The 16,693-nt window shown below is 37.4% G+C and overlaps 1 protein-coding gene across 3 annotated transcripts in view; it reads left to right on the forward strand.

The window, feature by feature from the left end:
• PRKCA (protein kinase C alpha) overlaps nt 1–16,693 on the forward strand; it is a 539,987-nt gene that overhangs the window by 448,927 nt on the left and 74,367 nt on the right. For all 3 annotated transcript variants that reach the window (XM_069076600.1, XM_069076601.1, XM_069076602.1), the window contains one exon: nt 12,756–12,899. In XM_069076600.1, coding sequence (XP_068932701.1) covers nt 12,756–12,899 — 144 coding nt within the window. The remainder of the gene's footprint in view (nt 1–12,755; nt 12,900–16,693) is intronic.

A 16,693-nucleotide genomic window follows, 5' to 3' on the forward strand; every position in this document is an offset into this window, starting at 1 on the left:
TGACCTCCTTGGGGTATATGCCTAACAGTGGGATTTGGGGGTCAAAGGATGTATGTAGCTGCTTTTTTAAATAATTTCAAATGTCTTTGCAGGATTTTTGATCCAGTTCATACTTTCCACTAGTAGTTCATTGTCTCTGGTTCCTTTGTGTGTGGTATAGTGTCCTTGTGTATCTCTACTGATATTATGAATTTTTATCTGGCCTTATCTAATGACATCACTGAAACTACCACTTTTTTGAATTCACCAGATGCACAGTAAATTTTGTTCCAGCCTCTGATTCTGATTCTGTATATGTCTTTACTTTTTAGACCTGTTTCTTGTATACAATCGATTTTGTTTCCTTAATCATTCTCGTGAAATACAACTTGGCTAATGGATAGAGTTGGCATAATGGATAGAAAACTGGTCTCAAAGTCAGGATGATTGGCATTCATTTCGCACCCCTAACATCACTGGCAGTGTAATGCTGGGCAAGTAACAATCTCTCAGTGCCACTAGGCAACTCCCTAAGATTACAAATTGCATATGTGTGTTGCTAGGGGAAGCTTTCATCAGAAACTCTATATCAATGAAAGTGCCAAGCTAGGTTTTTTTTTTTAATTTTTAAGTCATTCTTTTCACTTTAATATAAAATAATGGATTGTTCAATCCATTCAAATTTAATGTCATAGATGTTAGACGTGGGTTTTCCTCTATTTCTTTATTGATTTTTTTTCTTCTTCCTCTTTCACATTAGTAATTTGTTCTCCCAGTTAGCTTTTTTGCATTTCTTTGATGTTAGTCAATTCCCATAGACTCTTCCTTCTCTTCCCCCTCTCCTATTTGCTTTTCATATCTCCAGTTTTCTGAATTTGCTTAAATTATTTATTTTCCTTTTTTTAAAAAAACTTATTTAGTAATCTATTTCCCCCTCTTTTTTCTTTCCCTTTCCTTACCTGGTTAAGTGATTATTTCAAAGTCTTCCCTCTCCTCTTCCTTTCCAACCTCCTATTTTAAGTAAATTTCTATTCTGACATTCTTTCCCAAGAAATTTTCCTTTGCTTTGTTCTCTTCATTATTTTTCTCCTGTGAATTTTCTTTCATAAGCTATTTCCTTATTTTTTCCTTCTTTATTTTCTCTGTACCCTACCTTGAGGTTAATGCTTCTAAGGTACCAATTTTGAGCTCCTTCTTCTAACCAACTTCTGTTATTAGCTTTGTAGGGCTTGTTCTGTTCTTTTTTTCTGCTCTGTCTCCTTCTTAGAAATATTAATTCCTAGGGGAAGCAATGCCAAATAGAAGCAGTGCTTTATGATAGAACTTGTCTGCCTTCTGTCCAAATCACGAAGGCTGGTTCAACCCCTTGCCCTGATCTAGACTGATCTCCATCTCATTTGGATATTTGTGTGCTACTAGTTTCCCACTATGTGTGCTACATTATTTCTTTTCTTAAAAAGTATCAAAATATCCTTGACACTTAATTGACTCAGAGGACTAAAATAGGTTCTGGCCCTTGATATAGTGTCCTGGTCACCTGAGTAAAAAATGGGAGAATGTACTTAACTAAACTAAGGCTATGATCTCACACATCAATATTCTTTCCTTGCTCTGAAAGTCCTTCGCATTTTGTGATTAGGCAAACATTCTTTTATTAGTGTCTTATATTTTACTCCAGCCCAAACCAAGTCCCTGGTCTGAACCAGCCTTGGTCTGCTATCTCTGTAATCCCACCTTTGGTTCTATGTACCTCTCACTATCTGGGATACTGGTTTTCTCTAACACCTCACATATTCATTTTCCTGGGAAGAATGTTACCCATAGAGGCATAACACTCTCAGAGAAGGTCTCTTCTTTCACCAGACTAAGCATTCCTTAAGGTCTCCCTTCTCACTAAATATATATATATATATATACATCCTGAATTCCTCACTCTCACCTCATATATTCAATCCATTGCTAAATTTTGGTGTTTTTACCTTCAAAACTGGTTCTATCGCTTCCTGAAAAATAGAGGGAAAAGAAATGGAAGGAGTTTTTATATTCTTGGGCTCAAGGATCACTGCAGATGGCAACTGAAGCCATGAAATTAAAAGATGCTTTTTCTTTAGAATGAGAACTATGACAAATTTGAACTGTATACTTGCAAGCAGAGATCACCTTGCTGACAAAGGTCTATATAGTCAAGGCTATGGTTTTTTCAGTAGCAATGTATGGCTGTGAGAGTTGGACTATAAGTACCGATGTGTTTGAATTATGATGCTGGTGAAGACATTTGGGAGTCCCTTGGACAGCAAGGAGAACAAATCAGTCAGTACTTAAAGAAATCAATTCAAACTTTTCATTGGAAAATCAAATATTGAAACTGAAGCTTAAGTACTTTGACCACATAATAAGCAGATGGAACTCATTGTAAAAGACCTTGATGTTATGAAATATTGAAGTCAAATGAGGACAGCAGAGGATGAGATGGATAAACAGTGTCATGGAAGCAACAACCACGAGTTTGGACAGACTTTGGAAGACAATGAAATATTAAAGGGCCTGGTGTGCTATGATCCATAGGGTTGTGAAGAATCGTGATGGAAATGATGGAAAGACTCAATAACAACAAACTTCAAAACATCTCTTTTATACATTTCCTTTTCTCCACTCACCCAACCACAAGGGTTAGGCCCTTGTCACCTCTCACCTGCAGTATCACTATTGCGATAGTCTTCTAAAAGGCCTCCCTACCCCAAGCCTCTCTCCACTACCATCCATCCTCCAATAAACTGCCACAGTGATTTTCCTAAAGTATAGGTCTAACTGAGTCATTACCCTGCTCAAACTCTTTCTTTTTTTTCAATTTAAAACTCTTTATATCCTGAATGAATAATACAATGGTGTCATTTACCAGAATGAATGATTAAAAAAAGTATTTATTAAATTATTAATATGTTCCAAGCCCTGTGTTAAGTGCTAGGAATGCAAAAGCAAAGACAGTCCCTGACCTCAAGAAGCATACATCTTAATGGCGGAGACAAAATGAATAAGTGGTCACTAGGTAGGGATATTTTGGTCCAGTTAATAATGGTCATGGTGAATGGGGCAATAGGGAAGTATATTGGCACCCCCTATCAAGGAGCTATGGCAGAGTTGATTTGATCACAGCTCCAAAACCAGGAGGAAAAGAAAGTTGTAAGTTGGTTGGTGAGGCTATGTAGAAGATGACTAGAGAGCAAGAGATGTGAAGCATAGTTGAGATTTTCCTTTAAAAAAAAAAAGTAGGTCAATTGAAGCAGTCACTATAATTAGTGTCCTAATGGACAGCAGGATTCGGGGTTGGGGTGGGAGGGGAGGGAACAGTTCCTTCAGGACACAGTCTCTGTATGGGCAGCAAGGGTGGTTGGAGACTGTAGAAAATGGCCAGAGTGCAAGGAGGTGACATTAAGGGTTGCAGAGCAGCACTGAGGATCCAGCTGAGGATAAATAGCATGAATTTTGCCTTGAACTAGTCAGCCTAGTTTTGTGACTTTTATCATAAACATCTGGCAGCATGGGGCCTATAGTAGAAACTTAAAAGGTAGGGATACAGCAGAAGGTCAAGGGGCTGAAGGAATCTAGAGTCCTGACCAGAGCATCTTATGAAAACTAGCCAAGGAGTCCAGGCTTGGTAGGGAGGCAATCAAAGCCAGAAGGGAGCTAATGGACTGAGAGACTAAGGAGAAGTCCAGGAACCAGAGGGCATAACAGGACAAAGACCAGGATTTGTAGATGTGAGGGAGTAGAACAGGAAAAAAGTAATGAGATTATAGCCACAGATGGGAATTTTGCATTTAAAAATTTTGGCTTTCTCTTTTCTGCTATGGCACCATTTTAAGATTCAGATATCTTGTATGAGCTGAGTAGAGTACCAAGAAGTCATTCCTGCCCAGAGTCCTCAGGGTATATAACTTTTCTATTAATTAATTTAAAATAGCCATGAAATTGAGAGGAAAAGTCCACTTTTCCAGGATTGGTCAGATGTATTGGCCAGAACATTAATAAAAGATTAAAATCTGTTTTGATTTCATAGATTTTTCTCTACTTATTTTCCCCTCATTCCTCTCTAGGAAATACACTGACTTTTCTCCTTTTGCTACTTAAATTACATACAGTCAGTTTTCTCCCATATATGTGTTTTACTGTAGTAAATGACATCAGCAATTAGTTTTCTGCTTTTTCGTTTCCCAAGATCTCACTTCCGGGCTCTGTCCCCATCAGCTTTATGCCCAAACATATATTGATTTCATTTTCACTGTGTGGTCAGGAATTACATTCATGCCAATGAAAATTACGTCAGACAGCATGCAAGTGGGAGAAAGGGAAAGTCCCTGCTGACTCTGTTCCACTGAGAGACCAATTGGAAGAGAAGTATGATGTCAATTAGTTTATTATTACAAGAGATTTTGAAGAAAGAGCAACTCAGGACTGTCTTTGATGTTTGACTTGAGATCCTAGCTCAACTGGTTCTTGCAAAGGACCTGGCATGAAAGTGCAATGGAAAGAGTAAGAGTCTAGGAGTCAGTTCAGAAACTGAGGACCAGGGTCCTAGTTCCAGCTTTGCCACCAAATAGCCATGTGACCTTTAGTACATGATTTGAGCTTTCTGGTCCTCAGTGTTACCATCAGAAACACAAACAGTTGGATTAATTATCTTCTAAGTTCACCTTTCAACCCTGACAGGCTGTCATTGGATGATATCTATTTGTAGAGGTGATTAACATCCCAAAGGGTACTTTGCTTTGTTTATTTTGAAATCAGGCTCAGAGTATTCTCTACAGGGACTCTATGCCCATCATAGGCTCTCCATGAAACTAGTCCAGTCTTGGTGCCAATGTATTATTCATAAATCATTATTTATAAATAAATCACTGTTTATAAATCATTACACTAAGGAGCATGCAGTATAAGTGAATAGTCTCCTGATAAACATAATTCAAAATGTATGTATTACCTTTATACACCTCAGTCAGTCATAAGTATGCTGTCTTGTTGGATCCTTAAAGTGTTTCTTCAGCCTTTCTTACTTTCAGTTACCCCTTCTCAGTAACATCTACTTATGGAAGAGGCAAAAAGGGGAAGGAAGAAATCCTGCTATTATTCATATTTTGGACAAAAGAGTCATAGAATTGTTTGAGTTGGATACAACCTTATAGGCTATGTTATAGCCCATCTCTATTTACAACATGAAGAAACCATCAGGAAGAGTTGGACATGACTGAAAAATGACTGGACAAGATATATAGATAGACACACACATGCACATACACACACATATTCTTATATGTACCTACACATAACATGTTCTCTTCCCCATTAGATTGTATGCTCCTTGAGGACAGAAGCTGTTTTTCCCTTTCTTTATGACACATAGTAGGTGCTTAAGAGATGCTTGCTGACTGACTGGTGGTCTACTAGACTAGTGGTCCTGAGCATTTATCAACAGGGTAAATGGCAAGGTCCAGGAGTCCTTAAGGTATATATGACAGTTTCTTTGGCTCTGGAAGTATATAGGAGGGCATATGGTAAGGTCCTAGAAAGGATTCTAAGTAGAATGTAAGCTCCACAAGGTTAGGGACTATTTATTTTTGTCTACACATCCCATTACCTTGTGTAAAGCTGATATTTAATAAATGTTTACTGGATTTGGATTGTTATATTTCAAGATCACTTCCAACTCCGACAATTTTTTATTTAAGCTTATGATCGTTGGTGTTCAGTAATGTCTGTAGTAGCCATCAGTGATACATGCTGCTGTTAGAAGTGACTTCTCCATCCAGGTCTGTTTCTCAAAGTGGTATGGGGTCACAGTGCCATTTTACCCAGTATTAAACTCATATTGATACTTCTCATTCCCAACCTTTCACCACACCAGCCACCACAAACAATTGTGTTTCTCACTAAGTTGTGAAGAAAACATAAAGTGCACAGGTATTTTAAGGAATCAAGGCACAGCCCTTTGAGGATTAATTTGCCTCTTGGTCCAATACACAATCTCTGTCCTCACCTGCAACTTTTCTACTGCAATAACTGAACCTGAATTTTGTTATTTGATGAATGCATTTCCAAAACATTTATCAAGTGTCTTTCCCATTCCCTGTCCCCACCCTATCTCCTTTACTAAGCAGCACACATAAAAAGGTCCTATGTACAAATTGAAATTCAGAATAAGAGGAGATAACAGCTAACATTTCCACAGGGCCTTAATACTTGTAAATAACTGTATGTACTTTATCTCATCTGAGTCTCACAACATCCCTATAGATTTTATTCCCATTTTACAGATACTGAAATTGAGCCTCAGAGAAGCTAACTGATCTGCCCATGTCCATATAGTTAGTATGAAAGGTGGTATCTGAACCTAGGTGTTTTTGACTCCAAGTACAATACTCCATCTATTAAGCTGTGTGACTCCTCCTGTAACAGCTCATCTCCTCCTTCTCTATATATAGTAAAGGAGGGAACCCATAAAACATATTACAGTGTATATAGAAGTTATTGGATACAAGTTATTAGAATATCCCCCCACCCAAATGCTTTTATTTTAGCAATCTTTTATCTGAGGGGAAATATGTTACCCTTTTGTTTAGACCTAATGCATAATGCAGAAATATCTAGTTTCCTTACTTGTAATAATTATAATAATACAACTGACATTACACAATGCTTAAATGTTTGCAAGCATTTTGCATATATTATTTCATTTTTATCTCACAACAACCCTAAAACTTTACAAGCACTATAATCCCAATTTTACAGATTAGGAAACTGAAACTCAGAGAGGTGCCATGATTTCCCTGCACTCACATAGCTAGTAAATGTCAAAAGCAGAACTTGAACATGTCTTCCCTACTTGACACAAAGTGCCATACTGCCTCTTGTACCAACTCACACTTCCTGCATTGTTTATAGCAATGAAGTAGCAAGGGGATTAAATGACTGTTCAAAGAACATGATTCAGTAATGGTTCATCACTCCTATACATGTTGGCCTTCTAGCTACCATTGACAATGAATTCATGCTGGTGAGGAATCCATCCAACTGTTTTGGGGATCTGGGAACCTTGAATCACTCCATTTGGATCTTTCCTGTTGCTCTTGTGCATTTATAACAAAATTATTCCACGTCAAACTTTTTTTTTGGGGGGGGGGGTTGTTTTTGCTTTTTGGAGGGGGAAGGGCAAGGCAACTGGGGTTAAGTGACTTGCCCAAGGTCACACGGCTAGTTTTTATGTGTGTGTGTCAAGTGTCTGAGGCTGGATCCGAACCCAGGTCCTCCTGACTCCAGGGCCAGTGCTCTACTCACTGCACCACCTAGCTGCCCCCTTTTTTGGATCATTTCCTACCTTGATTTTTGGAGGACCAAAAAGAGTAGCAGGTTGAATGTTTGAGTATTGGCACTCAGAATTCCCATTGTTTCCTAAGAAACTCATTAGCTGTTCCTGTTGGAAGGAATTGCAGAATCCCATTTTAAGTCATCATTTTCTTCCAGTCTGATCTTCAGAAAATGATGCCACTTTATTTTTTAAGACATAGATGCTCTAAGACAGCAGCTATCCCAATGGGCTTTTTTTGTTCAGTAGACATAATTATGTTTCCCAGGGAGTTCTCTAGTCTTTTCCAATTCGTGTGGTACCCTCATTCTAGTTCCATATTTATGATCAGCCAAGGATTGTGGTCCTTTGTTTGTAACCTAAGATTCCTTTTTCTTAGAAAGGTATCAGGACTTAATATATTAGGACTCTTCCCTCCTCCCAAACTACTGTGGATTTACTTCATATTTACTCTTCTATGTACATGTTGTTTTATCATAGCTATTTCAGGGAAGGAATTGTTTCTTTTTATCTTTTTATCTCCTGCTCCTAGTATAGTGCCTTACACATAGTAGGAATGAGTGAGGAAAAACATTTATATATTAAGTGCCTGCTGTGTTTCAGGCACTGTGCTAAAAGCTTCACAGATTTTACCCCATTTGATCTTCACAACAACCCTGGGAGGTATGTGTTATTATTATTATTTATCTTTTACAATTGATAAAATTGAGGCAGACAGAAGTTAAGTTGTCCAGGGTCATACAACTAGTAAGTATGAGGTGAGATATAAGCTTAAGTCTTTTTGACTGTAAGTACAAAGTTCTATTCACTGCTTTACATGTGTACTGCTTAATAAATACTTGTGGAATGAATTAATATTATGTCATCAGGTTTCAATACTTTTGTTGGTTATGTAACTGAATACACCTAGATGATACAATAGGTGAGACAATAGACTTTAAAACTTGATTGTCATTTCAAATGAATGAAATTGCATTTATTAACGGCTTACTGTGTGCAAAATAACTGAACTCTGAACATGCAAATATAAAACCTTTGCATTTTCTGCTTTCTAGCAGCTCATATTCCAATAGGAAAAGATAATCCTTATAAGAGATTTCAATTACAAGTCAGATGGAAAGGCCTATACTCAGCATACATTTTCAAAGCAGATGGTAATACATGTTCCTTAATGTTATTTACATCAAGCCTTTCCTAGTCTTCCCCATCTGTCAGTTACCTTCCATCTTCTTCTCCATAACCGATATTGAACCATTTGGTGATTGATCAATGCCAAGGACTTTGACAGCAGAAATTTTCTAGGTTTTCAGTTCCGGAATAGGTCAAGCAATCAATTACTCGATAAACATTTGTTAAGTACCTGCTATCTCATAGGCATTGTGCAAAGTGCTATTGATACAAATACAAAAAAGAAAGATGATAGTTGTCTTCAAGGAGCTTATGATATCATGGAGGAGTGGGGCCTACAGCATATACAGAGAAAGTTATGAGGTCAGCTCTCTGCAAGTGTAACTTTGGTGAACTACGGCTGCTTGGGCCAAATTAGAAGTAGTGTTCTGGGGAATGCTTCTGAGCCAAAGACTCTTCATCTTACTTTCCTGTTAGTGACAGTTGGTTTGTTGCTGTATTGATGGCATGGATGACATGGCGACCTCTCAAGATGGATTATTTCCTTCAGTGTTGGCTGCAGGAGTCAAATCTTTAGTAGGAGATAGGATAAATGTTCTGTTTTTCTTGGTCATTCAGTACATGGCAAAAGCAGATGGAGAATTTTGATTCCTGTTCCTTTAAAAATTATAATTATATGGAGCACTGAGTGCCAAAGTTTTACAACTCAGTACCAACATTGAGTGATATGCAAATGCAAGCTATTATTATCAGTAATAAATTATTTCAGTCACCAGAGCAATTGAAGAAGGAAGGCTAGGAGGGCTTTCCCGTGTAGGCATAAATGTTTTCTTTTCTGGGCTATTTCACTTCCTTCCTTCTTTGCTCATAGTACTAATGAAATCAAGTGTATATGTAAGGTCACTGACTTTTCACAGAGAAAACTTTTGTTGCATGGCTATAGATTTTGTCCTTGTGCCTGCTTGACCATGTGCCAACCATCATGCTCCTACAGTGACTGCCCCTTGGATATTTCCTCCTCATGGGAGCTGCTTAATAACCTCAGGGTCATCCTTGGTATTTCACACTCACTCACAGCATACGTCCAATTTTTTTGTCAAATCATTTTTCTTCTACCCTCATAGTATTTTCCCTCTATATCTTGTCTTCACTTACACAGCCACCATCCTTATAAAGGCATCACCATTAAGGCATCATCTCTCACCTCAACTACAGATTTCTAATTAATCTCCCTCTCTTAAGTCTCTCCCCAATTTTGATCTTTAACTCAGCTATCAAAGTGATTTTCCTAAAGTAGAGGAGTGACCATATCACTTCCACTATCCAGTAAATTCCAGTGACTTCCTATTACCTATTACTATCATCAAATAGGAAGTCATTTATCTGTCCCTTAAGACTCTCCCCTGACTTTCTCCTACCTTTACAATCTTCTTATACTTTATCCCTCCCGGTGCACTCTCTCATCCGCTCTCCTATGCGCTGTTCCTCACACATGATGCTCCACCTCCCAGGTTCATACCTTTATGTTGGCTTTTCCACATACCTGGAATGCTCTTTCTCACAACCCTCAAATACTATTTTTCCTGGTTTCTTTGAAGACTAAGTTCCAGCACCACCTTCTCTAAGAGCTTTTCCAAGTCCCTTTATATGCCAGTTGCCTTCCATCTACTCTATATTTATGTAGGCATATATATATATATATGTGTGTGTGTGTGTGTGTATGCATATAAAGGTATATACATAATATGTGTGTATCTCCATTAGAATGTAACCTGCTTGAAATTTGGAATTGGTGTTTCTTTCAATCCCCAGGGCTTTGCACAGTACTTGGGACATAAAAAGTGCTTAATATTTGCATATTGATTGATTGGAGTTGGGGTGGGGGGCTCCAAATTACATCCTCTGGTTCAGAAGTTAGCATAGCAAATGGAATGCTAGAGTTGGATTTGGGAAAACATAGGTTCAAATCTCACCTCTGACAAAAAAGCTTTGTGGCTATTGCTGTCACTTAAATCTCTAATCCCCAGATAACTAAATAAGCCATAGATGGATTGGTGAAGAAAGTTCCCAAACCTGTGAAATCCTCAGTTTTTGATATTTGACAATGCTCTCCTCAAAGAACTAAGGAAAAATAACTATCTTTGTCTACACAAAGAATTACAGTTTAAATGTCTTCACCCCATAAAAATCTAAAAAAATGTTCATGCCCACAAAGTCACTGACATCCCTAATGTGATGCTGTGTTGTCTTGGCAAGAGCACATTTAAACTATCATCTTGTAACCATGTCGACAACTTTATAAGAAACCCAAGGAACAGCTAGGTGGTATAGTGGGTAGAGCGTTGGACCTGGAATCAGGAAAATGTATCTTCCCAAGTTCAAATTTGGCCTCAGACACTAGTTGTATGACTCTAGGCAAGTCACTTAACCCTGTTTGCCTCAGTTCCTCATCTGTAAAATGAGCTGGAGAAGGCAATGGCAAACCATTATAGCATATCTGCCAAGAAAATCCCAAATGGGGTCATGAAGAATCAGACATGACTGAAACTACAACAAAGAGCAGTCTGTGCAAATGGAAGGTTCTACAGGATGTTTTTTAACACTCCTTTGTCTTTTTGTAGCCAACTCATGAATAATTTTTCTGGGTTAATGAATCTGGTAGCTATTTGTGCATACAATCTACTTATTTACCTGAGGACAGAGTATTTTTGAGTTAATTCCCACTTCTTTAATTGTGTCCATGATGATTCAATTACCTTGATCCCAAGTGCTTCAGTGCCTCTTTGTGGAGGATTTATCCTCCTGTATCAGGCCTCCCTAGTTTGTGTAATGGTTATGAGATCTTAGTCTTAGCTCATGTCTGACTTATCTTGCCTCCAACAGTGCTACCCTATTACATTTTGTCTTTGTCTTTGGAATGGAGCAGAACAGATATAATAATCCTGATTTAATTATGTTTTAGAATCAAGATTTTGGTTTCTCTAGGATTCTATCTTATCCTTGATTCCTTAAAACTTAAGGAAGTTTTTAAGCCAAACTTAAGTTTGCATTTCAGAATGTAGGTACTTTTTGGTCTCATAGGGTTCTCCTCCCCTTCCTCCTCCTCCTCCTCCTCTTCCTTCTTCTTCTGCTTCTTTTTTCCTTTTTTTTGGAGGGGGGAAGGTAGGGCAACTGGGGTTAAGTGACTTGCCCAAGATCACACGGCTAGTTTTGTGTTAAGTGTCTGAGGCCAGATTTGAACTAAGGTCCTCCTGACTCCAGGGCCAGTGTTCTATTCACTGCACTACCTAGCTACCCTATACATTTTTTTTCCCAATGGGGTTCTTCTTCATTGTGCAGAACCAATGAAATCCTTGAATTGAGTTCTAGAATTATAATTTACTTGAGGTCAGTCTTTCATTAATATATATTTATATATGTTGTATATATGTATATATGTATGTATATATTTGTACATATGTATGGACACACACATATCCTCTTATCACCATTACCATACAGTGGTTGAAATTGGATACTGGCCATATCCACATAGTCTGACTTTAAGCAATGTTTTTCCAAGTGAAAAGATCTCCACTTTCCAAACAGCACCAACTGACAGAATGTTCTTTACACAGATTGAACTTCAAGTATAAAAATATGTCAATGAGAAAATTTTCAGTGTACTTTTCTGTTTCCTTAACTATGAAAGAGAACATGGATCCATGGGTTAGAGAGCCAGACTGGAAGCCAAGAAAAACTGGGTTAAACCTCTCTCCTTTTCCTCTGTCTGACATGAAATGGCTAAATGACTTTGGGCAAGTCACTCAACTTCCCAGTGTTTGAGGCAACTCTCCAAGAGAAAGTGATCTGCATTGATTGAGGGAGTCTCCTTACTCAAGAGACCTGTATACCAAGGAAATCACAGATTCAGGACCTTTACTTTCCCCCTTTTATGCTGATAAGAGTCTAATAACATGATTTTTTTTTTCCTAAGAAGAAATTTCTTTGGGTCAAGAACAAGAATGACCTGTACATAGTAGATAATTCTGTGATGGATTGTTATAATTGTTTGAGTGCTTAAGGAGAGAAAATATTTGTGTAATTGTCTTATTGGAAAGTAGAACTCGGTATATATCTTTATATAAGAGTGCCTTTGTGGGTGGGATAATTAATATCCATTGGCATTTCAACTGATATAAATTCTTCTGTCTGTGACCATCTTTCCTTTTCTCAAAGCAGTCAACCTTAGTTATAGAAAACTTTTAACTAGAAAAAGGATTAATTTTCTTGTGTTTTATTTTTTTTTTAGAAAGCCAAACTTGGCCCTGCTGGTAACAAGGTGATCAGTCCATCAGATGACAGAAAATCCAGTGTACCATCCAACAACCTTGACAGAGTCAAACTCACAGACTTTAATTTTCTCATGGTCCTAGGGAAGGGTAGTTTTGGAAAGGTATGTAGTCTGTATACTTCTAATACTACATTTAAATGAGAACAGGAAAAAAAATAGCTAAATAGCTTTTCTCCCATTTTCCTCAAAACAGAAAAGTATACTTTCAAGATGGAAAGGATATACAAGTTTATTAGCACAGAAAAGAATATACAAGGCTAAAGCCACTCCATTTTCCCTAGTATCCTAAATATTTCCTAGATTATTACCTAATTATGTAAGAGCTTCTCCAAAGAATCTGCATAATTCAGTTTCATTTTCAAGCAATTTTAACAGCCAAAAAAATTTGTAAGAAAATTGTTAAAATGTCTTCAGTCAGAGTTTTCTATTTGTTGTCATGAATGAGTCAAAAGTTAAAAAAAAAAAACTATCCTTTTATGGAAGATGCACTGGAAAGTTCCCCAATTTATGGATAAAATTCCATGTATGACAGCAAATAAGAGGAAAAACATGCTGTGGTCAGTGAGTTATCAAGTGATTATAGCAAAGAGTTAAGAGAGAGCTCTGGTTCTTTGAGGTTCAAGTTGCAATGTTCCATTGGAAGAGCATCCTTTCCTTAGGTCTGTATATGTTATGGCTCTATGAGCTTTCACTTGACAATCTCATGAGCTTTCACAGGTTTAATGATCACCTCTATGAAGATGATTCCCAAGACTGTATATCTAACCCCAATTGCCTTTCTCAGCTAAAGTCATACATTTCCAACTGCTATTGGATATTTTGAACTCGATGTCCCATAGGTATCTCAGACTCAACATGTATAAAACTTAATTCATTATATTTTCCCCAACACACTCTTATTTTGAACTTCCCTCTTTCTGGTGAGAATATCACCATCCTTCCATTTACTCAGCTTTGCAACCTTGGATTATTCCTTAATTCCTCACTCTATCCAGAGCAGTGTGGTTTAGGAAACAGGACATTGGACATAGTTAGGAAACCCTGAATTCAAATCCCATATCAGCTGCTACTTCCTAACTGTGTGAACCTGTGTAAGTCATTTAACTGAGAAAGCCTGCTTATTGAGAGTGGGATTTTAGCTGAGATTTAAAGGAAGGCTGAGAAGTCAGAAATCAGAGTAAAGGAAACATTCCAAGCATAGTGGACAGCCAGTGGAAGTGCATAGGGTTGGTAAATGTAGTGTTATGTATGAGGAGGACAGCATCATTAAATTGTAGATGACATAGAATGACATAAGACATAAGAACACTGGAAAATTATGAAAGTGTCAGGTTAGAGCTTATAAAAGTCAAATAGGGTTTTATATTTGATCTTGAAGATGATAAGGATTACCTGAGCATTTGTGCCCTCATCTATAAAATGAGAGGATTGGACTAGATGACTGTCCCTTCTACTCTCCCTTCTAGCTCTCTGTGATTCAGTTATCAGTATTCCATCTCCATTTGGGAATCTATAATTCCAGAAAAATTATGCTTCTCCATATATTTGTCCATATTCTCCATATTTGTCAGAGATCACCATTACTTCAATGACAATAAGATTTTTAGGAAGTCAAAAATGTCCAAGATGGTTATTTTGGAGTGGATGCTTTACAGTCTGATCAGATGTTCAGATCTCACATGCTCACTTAGACTTTTAACAACTATTTTAGTATATTCTTGAATGAAAAAGTGAATTTCATTAGCAAAAGTTACATTTTCCCCTTCCTGCCCATGACAAACAACTTCTCTTCAAAGCAATAGTTAGTAGAATTTTTTTTACTAGTCTTACTGTTCTTCCATCTCTAAGATGCCTAAATGACATTGTAGAGAAATCAATAACTACCTCCCCAGTTCCCAGGTTTAAAAATCTTTGCTTATTTTGAATATTAATTAGCAGTGGTTTGTTACCTCTTGACATTATTTTTAATTTTTGATCACACTTTGCTTTTTGGGTACTGAACCTAATTTATTATGAGCTTGAAGGATTCTCAAAGCACTTCCCCACTCTAATAGCTGCTACAATATCTCTGACATTGATATGTGTTCTTTAAGCTAAAATTTTCAGACATTTCCTTGGTGTAATAACAATTCTTAAAAATATCAAAAGAGAACAATAAAATGCTCATTTCTGTGTAACCCAAAACCCAGCATTTAAGTGCTGACTGAAAACTAAAGGCTGAGAAACCTTTATCTGGTTTCATCAGGGTCAGCCTCGTGTCAGTAGAACACACACATGACACTTGCTGTCACAATAATAATCATATTAATCATCATCAAAAACTGTAATTACATAATTATTACACACTAACATATATAATTTTTATAATTATACATATAATAATAATAATAATAATAACAGTTGTTTATATCAACCTTTAAGGGTTGTAAAGCACTTTACAAATACCTCATTTTATCCTCCTAACAACCCCGGGAAGTAAGTGTTATTATTATCTCAACTGTTCAGATGCACAACCCAAGGCAGACTTATGCCAAGTCTCACAGCTAGTAAGTTCATTTTTAATTTGGACACAAGTCTTATTGACTCCAGTTCCAGCAGTGTCCGTTGCACTATCTACCTTCCCCCACCCCAAAATGAGACTTTATCAAAATAGTTTTTTGTCTATTCAGTAAGCATTTATTAAGCCATTACTAGGTACCAGGTGCTGTAGATATAAAGAACAGCAGAAATCTAATTGGGGAAGCAACATGCAAATGTACAAGCAAGATAAATAGTACTTGAGGACCTAGAGGGTCACATGTGTTCTTGAGGCTAAAGGTTCCCCACCCCTGTTATAGTATATAACCAAATACAGGGGAATTACTATCCTTCATGGCAATAACCAGTGACAATAACCAATAGCACAGGAACTAAGATTCAGGATCTCCCCATTTCCACCAGTCTCCAAGTCATCTTATAAAAAAATACAAGCAATTTATAAGTGTCCTAGTTAAGAGCTCCCAAACAAATCATTTCCATTCTTTGTCAGTTTGTAACTCTATTTGAGATATAACAAGCTGCACTTTCCCCTTTTGTGCTCAGAAATGAGGAAGCTCACGAGCCTAGCAAGCTTTACCAATATTCCTCTACTTTTAATTTCAAAATTCTAAGAGAGAAGCATCTAACTGGGGAGACAACATGCAAATGTACAAGCAAGATGTATACAGGATAACTTGAAGCTAATATCATAGGGAAAGAACTCATATTAAGGAGAACTAAAAAAGGCTTCCTACAGAAAGTAGGATTTTAGCTGAGACTTGAAGCAGACCTGGTAAGACAAGAGGGCAGAGATAAGGAGAGAGCATTTTATGCTGGGGAAATGTAAGAAAGCAGAAAATATAATGCTGTGTGCAAGCAGTAGCAAGGAGGTTGGTGCCACTGATTGTAAAGTACTTAAAGAGGAGGAAAATGTTAGAAGGCTGCAGTTATCAAGAGGGGCTGTGGTGTAATAGGTTATAAAAGCTAGGCAGAGAATTATATATTTGGTCCTGAAGATCCTGAAGCAAGGAACTTTTAAAGTTTATTGAAAAGGGGGAATGACATGGTCAGATTAATGCATTAGGAAAATCACTTGGACAGCTGGGTGGAGGGTGAGCTAGAGTGTAAAGAGAACTGAGATAGGAAGACCAGTCTGTAGGCTATTTCAATAGTCTGGGCTTAAGGTGCAGAGGGGCCTGTAGCAGGATGGTGACAGTATTGGAGGAGAAAAGGGAGCAGATTGGAGGGGTGGCATAAAAGTAGAGTTAAGAGATGTTATGAAGATAGAAATGACAGGACTTGGCAACAGATTTGGTTATGGGGATGACATAGTAGAATTTGAGAATAAAAGCTACATTGTAGTGTCCTCAAACAGAACT

The sequence above is a fragment of the Petaurus breviceps genome, unplaced genomic scaffold (assembly GCF_028583685.1).
Source record: "Petaurus breviceps papuanus isolate PSGF00001 unplaced genomic scaffold, PetGlider_PUasm1.0 90925, whole genome shotgun sequence".
NCBI classification, from domain to species: domain Eukaryota; kingdom Metazoa; phylum Chordata; class Mammalia; order Diprotodontia; family Petauridae; genus Petaurus; species Petaurus breviceps.